This window comes from Physeter macrocephalus, chromosome 16 (assembly GCF_002837175.3).
Source record: "Physeter macrocephalus isolate SW-GA chromosome 16, ASM283717v5, whole genome shotgun sequence".
NCBI lineage: Eukaryota > Metazoa > Chordata > Mammalia > Artiodactyla > Physeteridae > Physeter > Physeter macrocephalus.
In genome coordinates, this window is record NC_041229.1 from 98202912 (window position 1) to 98215968 (window position 13057).

General features: G+C 35.9%; 1 protein-coding gene across 1 annotated transcript; it reads right to left on the reverse strand.

Moving 5' to 3' along the window:
* Window positions 1-11998: 11998 nt before the first annotated feature.
* Window positions 11999-12942, reverse strand: LOC112067420 (olfactory receptor 5G3-like). Its single transcript, XM_024133120.1, is given in 2 exon segments — window positions 11999-12492; window positions 12495-12942. Coding segments are annotated over 2 exon segments (942 nt in total).
* Window positions 12943-13057: the final 115 nt, after the last annotated feature.

Consider the following 13057-nt stretch of genomic DNA (forward strand, 5'->3'; position numbering starts at 1 on the left):
AGCGGCCATGGCTCACGGGCCCAGCCGCTCCGCGGCACGTGGGATCTTCCCGGACCGGGGCACGAACCCGTGTCCCCTGCATCGGCAGGCGGATGCTCAACCACTGCGCCACCAGGGAAGCCCTTTAACATCTTCATTGGAGTATAATCGCTTTACATTTTGTGTTAGTTTCTGCTGTATAAGTGGTCATATATTTATTGGCTATTTGTATTTATTCTTCTGTAGTATAGCATATAAAATGCCCCAAATTTCTACCAAGCTCTTTCTTGTGTGTTACTAAGTAGACAATTATAAAAAACCTATCTATTTTATAACTGTGACAGATAATATCTCACAGTATAGTTTTTGTCAGTCTGCTATTCGCCTCTGACTTTGTTTACAGTGTCTTTTGCATTAAACTATTTTTTTTTTAACCTTTAAAAAATAAAAAAAGACTGGACAGATTAAGGCTGAGTTATTTGCACTTCTATAAAGAGAACGTAAATCAAAGAAAAATGTTACTGCTTGTGACCCTCCTGGAAATCACCGGCCCCTCTAGACAGCCTCGGACCAATGTGGGTACTTGACAAGACAATGGGTCAAGCTCCTCTACATGAGATAAAAAGGCTCATAAATTACAGCCCTCCCTCCAGCCAACCAGCTGCTGCTCACCAGCACCAGGCTCTCTGTGGGGCAGACCCTTAGAACTCCACATTATCACCTGGGAAAGCCTCTCCTTGGATTTGAATATGCTGTTCCTTGTGCACCAATAACTCAGGGTTCCCTCCACACCTGTCCCTCAATTTCAATACTTAATAGAAAGAATATTTTAAAATTCTCAGTGCTTGCTAAATGTCAGGCACAGGGTTGAACATTTTATGGATATTATCTCATTCAAACCTCCAACAATTCAAAGAGATAAAACCTGCCTAGAGCAGTGGAGAACGTTCCTAAACATCATACAACTCAAAAATAAAAATGTATAAGATATAACATTTCTCTAAGAGATAAAATTGTTTTTAAAAACTGCATATGTTGGGCTTCCCTGGTGGCTCGGTGCTGAAGAATCTGCCTGCCGATGCAGGGGACACGGGTTCGAGCCCCGGTCCGGGAAGATCCCACATGCCGCGGAGCAACTAAGCCCGGGAGCCACAACTACCGAGCCTGCGCGTCTGGAACCTGTGATCCACAACGGGAGAGGCCGTGACAGTGAGAGGCCCGCGCACCGCGATGAAGAGTGGCCCCCGCTCGCCGCAACTGGAGAAAGCCCTCGCACAGAAACGAAGACCCAACACAGCCAAAAGTAAATAAATAAATTTAAAAAAATAAATAAATACATTTATTAAAAAAAAAAAACAAAAAAACTGCATATGCACAGCAACTGTGTTTAAGATTCTATGAATAATTTATAAAATAAGTTAATACGCGTAAAACATTTAGAACTTTGTTTAAAATATATAATAAATACATTTAGAATTCATATTAATATTGTTGTTGTTTAATTTCACCATTTTGAACACTGAGGTGCTCTTCATATCCTTGGGAGGAGATGGCATAAAATCTCAGAAATTGCAGCTTTTCTGGTAACGTGAAATTCCTATCTAATTTTTCATAACTTGCTACCCAGTGGTGCTCTGACAAGAGTATGAGAGAGTATGAGAGGTGAGACAGATAGGCATTGCAATTGTTAAAAATCAAAAGCAAACAAACATGTAGTCCCTACCTTCAGGAAAGATAACTTAATCATGGAAATGTAACAGCAAGCAAAATATTTTAATATTGGATCTTTGCGGGCAAATGTAAAGGGAAAAAAATCTGTTAAAAGGAGTTATCTTCTGTACTCTCCAAAACATTTTGCCATGAAACTAAAATTAATCTTAAAAAAAAAAATTTGAATTTGAAGCAGGCTAAACATAAAGGGGAAGGTTGAAGGGAGCTTTCATTTTTCTTCTATATACTTTAGGGATTTTGACTCTTCTTAGTAACAGGCATGCATTAATGTAACTTACGTAACAGAAATAAAAAAGAATTATTTTCCTTTATTTATAAATGTATTAAATACTATTAATGACATTGTTTATGAATGATATATCTTAAATTTTTATTTTTCTGTATAATTATTTATGTCCATATGTGTACAGTCAAAAAATACATTCCAACTCCAGCAAAGCAAGGAAAGACGCTTTTCTTGGAGAAGTTTTGCCACCTTGTGGTGTGTAAGAATAATACCGTGTTTAAAGTATCTACACATGTGCTCAACAAGAAGCATCTTCCATTAGCCAGTCTCTGCTGCTCTAATTACTTACAAAATCATACCCTTCCAAGTATCCATGACTAAGAACACCAACTTTGCAGTCCTTGTTATGCTGAACAATGTACATATATTTGCAGTTATATATTTCCTTGTCTCTTCCCTAAACCACAAACCCCCAAGGACACTATTTTTGCTCATCAGTGTATTATGTCCCTGCCCTAGCATAGACCCCATATAGCACCTAGCACAGTAGCACTTGATAAATATATGTTGAGTTAGTTAGTTAATTAAAATACTGAAACATATTCATCTCTGAGTTATCTTTTAAATTAGAAAAAAAGAAATGCTCATAAGTGTGTACAATATCTTCCCATTTGCCTGAGAGTAGAAAGATATACTCATATAAATATTCTTGTAAATGGATAAAAATCCTCCAGAAGGAAACCCAGGAACTATTAATACTGATCCAAGTTAGAGAGTGAAGCTGGAGATCTGGGCTGTGATGATCATTTCTTACTGTGTACTCACTTGCATATCTTATTGGAATCTTATTTACCATGAACATATATTATTTTTAATATAAATGCATAAACCAAACAATAAACGGTCTAGTTATTGCCAAATGTAGACATCAAATTACTTGTATTTTTCATGCTATAAAGGGAGAAAGTAAAATTCACATGCTTTTTTAAATTTTATTTTTTAATTGGATATATTTAAGAAGTACGACATGATGTTTCACATACACATAGTGAAATAATTAATACAACCAAGCTAATTAATACATCCATCTTCTCACATCATTATCATTTTGTGTGTGTGGTGAGAGCACCTGAGATTTACTCTCTTAGCAAGTTTCCAGTATAATATAAAGTAATTACTAACTGTGGTCACCATGCTGTACATTAGATTTCCCGAGCTTATTCACCCCACGTAATTGAAACTTCGCACCATTTGACCAATATCTCCCTATTTCCCATACCTCCCTGTCCCTGATAACCACTGTTCTACTCTCTATTTCTATGAATTTGACTCTTTTAGATTTCACATGTAAGTGAGATCATGCAGTATTTGTCTTTCTATGTCTGGCTTATTCACTTAGGATAATATCCTCCAGATTCATTCATGTTGTTGCCAAATGCAGGATCTCCTTCATTTTTAAAGTGAATAGATAGATAGATATAGATATAGACATAGACATAGACAGACATAGACATATAGACATAGACATAGACAGACATAGACATAGACAATATATCACAGTTTCATTATGAATTCATCCATCAGTGGACATTCAGATTATTCAAGGTACTGATTTCATTTTCTTTGGATATATATGTAGAAGTGGGATTGCTGTATCATACGGTAGTTTTATTTTTAGTGGAACCTCCAAACTCTTTTCCATAATGTCTGTAAAGATTTACATTCCCATCAAAAATGTACAAGGGTTCGCTTTTCTCCACATCCTTGACTACACTTGTTATCTTTTGTCTTTTTGATAATAGTCATCCCAACAGGTGTGAGATGATATCTCACTGTGGCTTTAATTTGCATTTTCCTGATGACTAGTGAGGTTGAGCATATTTTTATATACCTATTAGTCATTTGTAGGTCTTCCTTGGAAAAAATGTCTATTCAAGTCCTTTGCCCTTTTTTTTAAATAAGGTTGTTTGTTTTTTTACTACTGACATGTTTGTGTTCCTTACATATTTCAGCTATTAACTCCTTATCATATCTATGGTTTGCAAGTATTTTTCCCAATGCACAATTTGTCTTTTCATTATGACGATTGTTTTCTTTGCTGTGCAGAAGCATTTTAATTTGATATAGTCCACTTGTTTATTTTTGCTTTTTTTCTCTGGGCTTTTGTGCCACATTCAAAAAATCATTGCCAACGCCGATGTCAAGGATCTTTTCCCCTATGATTTCTTCTAGTTTTTACAGTTTAAGGTCTCACATTTAAGTCTTTAATCCATTTTGAGTCAACTATTGCATATGCTGTAAAACCAGGATCCCACCCGTATTTCTTTTTGCATAATTACACATGCCTTTTTATTGCAACCCTCTCACTTTTATCTTAAAACTTAGTATTGTAATACCTATTTAAACATATCATTTCATCATTTCAGGACCTCCCCCTAAGCTAGTATAATGTTTGCTCCATTATATATTTGCTGTATTGAGTGTGTTTGTGTGTGTGTGTACAGTATGTGTGTGTATATATAGACACATATAAAGTTTACATATATTAAAAATATATAAGATATATTTGCTGTATCCATTCAGAAGATTATATCAGTTAAATATCTCTCAGAAGAAAGGTCCAATTTTTTAAAAAGTTGACTATAAAAGAGAACAAAGTAGAGGCAATTGAGAGCAAGTGTCATTATTTCCCTGAGTGCTCAAAACTATTTCCTTCCCCTTACTGGCTTCATCAGAAAGTACCAGGAAGCACTGACTTTCTTTTCAAAAAATTCTCTTTTACTACTCTATCAGATATTTCTAAAATTCCACAAGAATATAATTGTCCTTTTTTAATAGAAGGTCCTTTGGGAATAGTCATGAGTTAATCATAAAATGTTTAATATTCCCTTTCAGTGTGATTAGCTATTTGAGTTTTCTTTTCTTCTTTCCTTCCCTCCTTTCCTCCTTCCTTCTTTCCTCCCTTTTTTTATGAGCAGATATCCTGGTACCCTACAAAGAGTAATTGCCCTAAATATCAGGAGGACCAGGTTCTTAACAATATTGTACTTCCAATTGGAGGAAGAGTGATCTCAGGCAGAAGGCATATTATTACAAAAACCATGAGGGCACTTTTGGTTTCTAGGTCTGCATGTGAGGAGCTTGGAAGTCACCATTCTGCCCTAAAATTGAAAAGACTGAAAAAATCAACAACACTTCTTGGATCCTTAAGAGAGGAGAGGATACAGAGTAAACCATTGCCCCCAAGACTGGAGAGACCAACAGGTGAATGCAAGGCGCCACAGCTGACCAGAGCAGACTCACAGGAGGAAATCACCGTGGGAACTGTAGACTAAAAAAGGTATATTCACAACCTAAAAGTTGAGAGTTATGTTTTATTCAGAGGGAATTTTTAGGACTTCAAGCCCAGGAGGCAGCATCTCAAGTAACCCTGAGAAAACTGCTCTGAGGGGGCGAGGGAGGAGCTAGGATATATAGGAGTTTTGCAACAAAGGGCAGGTAGTAAGAACAAAAGATTACTGTTAATAAGAGAAAACTAGATATCTCAAGTTAGGGAATTTACTGCTTTTCTATGTATGGGAAGATGCAAGAGTCTGGACTCACTGAAATCATTCCTTTGATATGTACCTCAGCTGTCTGGGGCCAGTATCCTGTGTTTTTATATCCTGAGTTTCCTCAGGACTCACCATAGGGAGTGGCTGCAGTCTGACGGCTGCTAGATGGCAGGTGTTCTTTTTCCTTCCTAAATTCAGTCAGGGCTCACCAGCTCACCTTCCTGTGGTGGCTGCAATCACTGATGACTGTGACATCCTCTGATTATTGATATGGCAGGCAATATTCCATTTATCAGAACCATGGACAATATGTGAGACTTACCTCCAGGAGATCAACCAGGTTCTCACAGTAAGTATCAGGGCAAAATCCCCCTATGCTTCACCAGGTGAGGTGAAGAGGTACCATTTTCAAATACACCACAGCACTCTACTTCTAGGAGAAACTAGTTGACCAAAGCCTAAGCGGTTGGGGCATTATCAGAGCCCAACTGACCTACGGGAAGCGAAATACCCAACTTCAGCCCACTCTAGCCATCCTATCCCAACTTATGGGGGTGGGGGGGACCCTGAGAAACAATTGTGAAGTTCACAATCCAGAGGCATAATTTCACAAAAGAAGACACCTAACCATAGGACACAGAACGCTTCCCCTCCCTGCACACTTCACACCACAGTACTAGAGACCTATTTACAGCTGTTCCTCTTACCCAGCACATCATGTCTGACTATCAAGAAAAAATTAAAAGCATACAAAAGGCAAAAACACAATTGGAAGAGATAGAGCACACATTTTTTGTAAACCAGATATTGCAGGGATGTAGGAATTATAAGACCAGGAATTTAAGTCAGCTATGATTAAAATGCTAGAGGTAAAAAACACTGTAACAAAAATAAAAATGCCTTCGATAGCCTTATTTGTAGACTGGATGTGGCTGAGGAAAGAATCAGTGTGCTTGAGAATATAGCAAGAGAAACTTCAAAAACTGAAAACCCAAGAGAATGAAGAGTGAAAAACAAAGAACAGAATATCTAAGGACTCTGGGATAACTACAAAAGGTATAACGTGCATGATGGGAATATCCAAAGAAGAAAGAGAAAGGAACAGAGGAAATATTTGAAACAAAATGACTGAGAATTTCCCCATTAATCTTAGACACAAAACCACAAATCCAGGAAGCTCAGAGAACACCAAGCAGGATAAATTCCTAAAACAAACAGACAACTATACAGAAATATAAAATTTTCAGACTATGAAAATCAGTGATAAAGAAAAATGCCTGAAAGAAGCCAGAGGCAAAAAACACCTCACCTACAGAGAAACAAAGGTAAGGATTACATCTGAGTTCTCTTGAGAAACCATACCTTATGAAAACTGATGATCTCCTCCCAGGTACCAATACTGCAAATCAGGGGATTTCAGTGTGTGCAGGCCTTAAATGACACAGAATCTCCCTGCTCCTGCTATTGGAAATCCCCCTTTTTTTTTTTTTTTTAACAGAATAAGGAGAACCACTTACAGAATAACAGGGTGTAAAATGCACCTCCAAGTGAACTTCTGTCACTGCCTAATATGAAGAATCAGCTGCAAACATTTCTCACTAATAAAAACAAAGCAAAACAAAATAAAAATTACCTTAATGAGCACCGTGTTATACTTATAAAGTCTGAAGGAAAAGAATACGATGCTGTAAGAGAAAAATACAGAGCGGCTCAAATGAGATTGAAGAGTTAGGGTTATTCTCTGAATGAAAGCCACACTTTGCTGGTACATGAAAAACAAGTAGAGTTATCTATGTAAATATGGTACAAAGAGTATTCTAGACAGAACATACATTAAGATATCAGAACAGCAATAAATAGAGCTAGGGAGGACAGCTGGTTTTGAATATATTTGCATATACTTGGGGAAGGAACACAGAGACATTGAGGAAATTTATAATTATCACTTGCTTCCTGCTCTTCTTTTCCCAACCCCCTTTCAATAGATATCGCATCATAAATGTTTAAGAAAAAAAAAATGTTTAAGAAACAATTTAAAAGACAGAAAATACTTCAGGTGTCATATTAGGGAAGACAATCTTTAAAGGTGATGTGATTTGAGACATGTTATATAACAAAGACACAGAATAGAGGAATCTTAGGGCAAAATTTGACTGGGAAAGAAACTGATAAAAATAGGAAAAGTACATTTCCCTTTGTCACACCTAACCCCAAGTTTTAACAATTCTTAGTAAAATGGTGTTGGAAAGTTTTATGACTGACAATTAACGATGTTAGTTTTATATGAATATATTTAAAATAATATTTAGTATACTTTTCAAATTTCATCATATTTGCATTGTGTCACTTTGAACTTAGTACTCTGCTATCACTTCAAAGTTTTTAATATGGAGAAAACATACCACTATGTATAAAAATTACAGAATATGGGGCTAGAGGGAAAACGCAGATCTTTAGAGGGGAAAAGTGAGAGACTGAAGCATAGAGTTGCTGAGAATCTTTCCACGTTTTTTTGGTTTTTGACAAAGATTTCAGTCAGCAATGTTTAGAAGTGTTTCATGAAATGGAGAACATTAGAATATAGAAGCAGCCTTAAGAGAAGGCATTGAGCCCATTGCCCTCAATTTGTATATTTACTGATAAATTCATTAATTCAGTTTTGACACAGATTGCAGCTTTTCAAGTGTGAATCTTAATTACAAAATTAAACATATTTATTATAAAACAAGTTCAACCTAGATGAGTATGAAACACCAGCCCGCCCTCCTACTTCCAGTATCATGCCGCTGAAGTAACCAATGTTAACAGTTTGGTCTGTGACCTTCTACACTTCTTGCCATGATTTTGTATATATGCACATATCAATATATCTTATACATTAGTTACATTTTACACCCACATTTTTTTGACTAAGTGTAATCAGTCCTGCAGGTTATACTTTGACTTGATTTTTTTCCATCCAACTAGGATTGTATCAGGGAGTTCCCTCCAAACCAAAGCATAAATATCTAAATCATTCTTTTTATGATTAGCTGCACAACATTTCATAGAAAGAATACTTGTTTCTCTTAATGATACAAATTCAGGTTGTTTCCTTTTATCCCCTACAAATGGTGCTTCAATATTTGTGTCTGGTATTTATATTTCTATAGCACAAATCTACAAACGTAAGATAGCTAGGTCAAAGATCATAGGCATTTTAAAAGAAATCATCAAATTACTTTCTGAAAATATAGCTATTCACACTTAGCTACAGGAATTAGGTGTAGAATTGCTAGCCATATCCAAATGGTGACCTTACTGGCAGTGCATGTAATCAGTTTAATGTTCACCAATCTGATAGATGGAAAAAAGGACTGCATTGTTATTTTCATTTAATTTACTTGAGCAATTGAGTAGTTGAGCAAGTTTTATATATATTTATATTTTTGGCCACTTACATTTCCAATTGTATCATTGCCTATTCATTTGTTTACATATATATATATGAAACAGTAGAGAAATATATATATGTAGGAAAAAGTATATAATATATATAAATGTTGGGAAATATATATATAGGTTCTTATTGGGACATTAACTCATTGTGAGTCACTTGTTCTACAATTGTTCTCTCACTTTCCATTGTTCAGCTTTTAACAAGCTCTATGAAACCTTTATTAATGAACTCTGTTGATCTTTCCCTTATAACATTTGCTTTTCTGGGCAGGAATAAAAAGAATGAAATTAGAACACTCCCAAACACCATACACAAAAATAAACTCAAAATGAATTACAGACCTAAATGTAAGACCGGATATTCTAAAACTCCTAGAGAAAAACATAGGCAGAACACCCTTTGACATAAATTGCCACAATATTTTTTTCAATCTGTCTCCTAGAGTAATGGGAATAAAAGCAGAAGTAAACAATTGAGCCCTAATTACACTTAAAAGATTTTGCATGGCAAAGGAAACCATAAACAAAATGAAAGACCACCTACGGAATGGGAGAAAATATTTGCAAATGATGTGACTGACAAGGGATTAATTAATTTCCAAAATATACAAACATCTCATACAGCTTAATATATTAAAAAAATCCAAATAACCCAGTCAAAAAATGGGCAGAAGACCTAAATAAACATTTCTCCAAAGAGGACATACACATGGCCAACAGGCACATGAAAAAAATACTCAACATCGCTAATTATTAGAGAAATGCAAGTCAAAACTGTAGTGAGGTATCACCTCACACCAGTCAGAATGGCCATCATTAAAAAGGCTACAAATAATAAATGCTGGAGAGGGTGTGGAGAAAAAGGACTCCCCCACACACACTGTTGGTGGGAATATAAATTAGTACATCCACTATGAGAACATTACAGAGGTTCCTTAAAAAACTAAAAATAGAGTTACCATAAGATCCTGCAATCCCACTCCTGGGCATATACCCAGAGAACACCATAATTCAAAAAGATACATGCACTTCAGTGTTCATTGCAGCACTGTTTACAATAGCCAAGACATGGAAGCAACCTAAATGTCCATCGACAGATGAATGGATAAAGAAGATGTGGTATTTATATATATAATGGAATATTACTCAGCCATAAAAAGAATGAAATATTGCATTTGCAGCAACATGGTTGGACCTAGAGATTATCAAATGAAGTGAAGTAAGTCAGATAGAGAAAGACAAATATCATATGATATCACTTATATGTGGAATCCAAAAAAATAAAAAGATATAAATGAACATATTTACAAACCAGAAATAGACTCACAGACATAGAAAATAAACTTATGGTTACCAAAGGGGAAAATGGGGTGGGGGGAATAAATTAGGAGTTTGGGATTAACATATACACACAACCAAATGTAAAACAGCTAAACAACAAGGACCTACCGTATAGCACAGGGAACTATATTCAATATCTCATAATAACCTATAATGAAAAAGAATCTGAAAAAGATTACATCTATATGTATATACAAATATAACTGAGTCACTTTGCTGTACACCTGAAACTAACACAACATTGTAAATCAACTATACTTCAATTAAAAAAAAGAATGCCTGTAGTCTGATTCAAATTCCAAAAGCAGTCCCACTAGCAGTCTTATTCCTTTGTGGGATCATTTAATGGATCTCCAGTTCTGTACATGATACACAGTCAGTGATTTGAGGAACGTATTCTTTTCCATTCTGATTAGAAAAGATTATCTGAAACAGTTTACATTCATGTGAGATGAACAAAAATATTAATTCACAATATTTCAAAGATGAAAACGGTACATCTAGATCAAGCCCAAGCAAGACCAGAGAGCGTGAATAAGCTACAATTAAAATGTGTATGAATAAAAGCTCTCCTTTCCTACCTCCAATGCCATTCCCATTGAAATATCATTGTCAGCAGGTACATATATATCCTTTATAGTTCTCTCGATGCTCATTTACACTTGCATTTACATCTTATTCATTATATAGGTTTTGCCCTTTTTCTTAATGATCAGTGCTACACATTGATCTTCAATGTGATTTTTTTCCTCAACTAACAGTAGACCATATACAATAGTTCTCTCCAATTCAATCCAGCAATATCTAATTCAGTCTTCATTTGCTGCACAATATTACATGGAAAAAAGTTCACTTTTCTCTCAGTAATGGATATTCAGGTTATTTATTTTATTTTTCTTTGCCACTACACATAACACCGAAATATATGGAATCTTATGCATTGGCATTTATATTTCTGTAGTCTAGATTTCTAATGGAGGGATTTCTAGTTCAAATGCCATAAAAATTTATCATTTTAAATGGAAACTACCAAATTGCTTTGTGGAAATGGAGCAATTCACACAATCAACAAGAAATAATGAGTCTGGCATAGCCAACTAAGAACTTCATCGCCATTAAAACAATCAATGTTACATCTGCATTGAAAGGCACTGCATTGGCATTTTAATTTCATTTCATATACTTGGACAATTATGGTGTTGAATGTTTTCTCCATATATTTTTGGCAATTTCAATTCCCATATTTGAGAATTGCCTCTTTCTTTGTTTGCTTATTTATCTATTGTTTTCTGATTCTGAATTTTAGCCTGTTCTTTGAACATTAGGGATATTATCCCGTCACTTGGCACATGTGCATAAATATTTTCTCTTGTTTTATTATTTGCCCTTTAACACTGATTATGGTACATTAAATTTTCCATCATAACTTTTAGTTTTCATGTCCGGTTTAAACAGTATTCACACATCCACTACTGTACAAATATTAAGTTTCTTCTAGTATATTTTCACATTTATACTCTCAATCCATCTGTATATTATTTTGAAACCCCTCTCATGTCACAGAGAACAAGACTGGAGGAGAAAATTATTTAAGAACTGTTCTGTTTTTTAAATCATCTTGAACAGACAGAGCTAAGACTCACATGAAGCTTCTGATTTCCAGTCTAGTGTTCCTTTTACTAAGCATTCTGCACCAACAACTATGGTACAACACAAGTAGAGTTCTACTTTACCTACTTACTAGACAATTTTTCCTTTCAAACTTCCTACTGAATGCATTTTTCACCTCCTTGTTCCTCAAGCTGTAGATGAGAGGGTTCAACATGGGGATCACCACAGTGTAAAAGAGAGAAATCACTTTATTAATGAGTAGGGAGGAACTTGAGCTAGGTCGGACATAAATGAAGAAAAGAGTCCCATATAGGATGGAGACAGCCGCCAGGTGAGAAGAACAAGTGAAAAAAGCCTTCCTCCTCCCATCAGCAGTCTGGATCCTCAGGATGGCCATCAGGAGGCAAACATAGGAGACTGTGATGATCAAGCCACTGAGTACTCCTATTGCTCCAGCCAAGATGAAAAGCACCAACTTATTGGTCCAGGTGTCTGCACACGCTAGGGAAAGCAGTGGTGAAATATCACAGAAAAAGTGATTGATAATAATTGGACTACAGAAGGGTAAGCAGAAAGTGAGAATTGTATGAGTCATGGTGCTTATAAGAGCACAGCGTAAGGGCCTATAACCAGCTGCACACAGACCCTCTGGGACGTAACAAGTGTGTACAACAAGGGCTTACAGATGGCCATCTACCGATTATAGGCCATGGAAGCCAGGAGGAAACATTCGGTTGCCACGAAAAGACCAAAGAACCACATCTGTGCAGCACAACCCATCAAAGAGATGCCCTTTTTCTCTGCAAAGATATCACACAGCATCTTGGGGGCAATGGAAGAAGAGGAACACATGTCTACAAAGGACAAATGGCTAAGAAAAAAGTACATAGGTGTGTGGAGTCTGGGATCCATCCATATGAGAATGATCATTCCCAAGTTACCCCCCACTGTGGCAAGATAGACAAAGAGAAGAATGACAAAGAGGACAATCTGCTGATAGAGATGATCTGTGAGGCCCAAGAAAAGAAAGTCAGTCACTGCTGTTTGATTCTGATCTTCCATTGGTCATCTGTAATCTGTTATAAGAAAGAAAGAATTTTATGATGAAAAAAATATCATTAAGACCTGGGACGAAGTGAGAGAGTGGCATGGACATATATACACTACAAAATGTAAA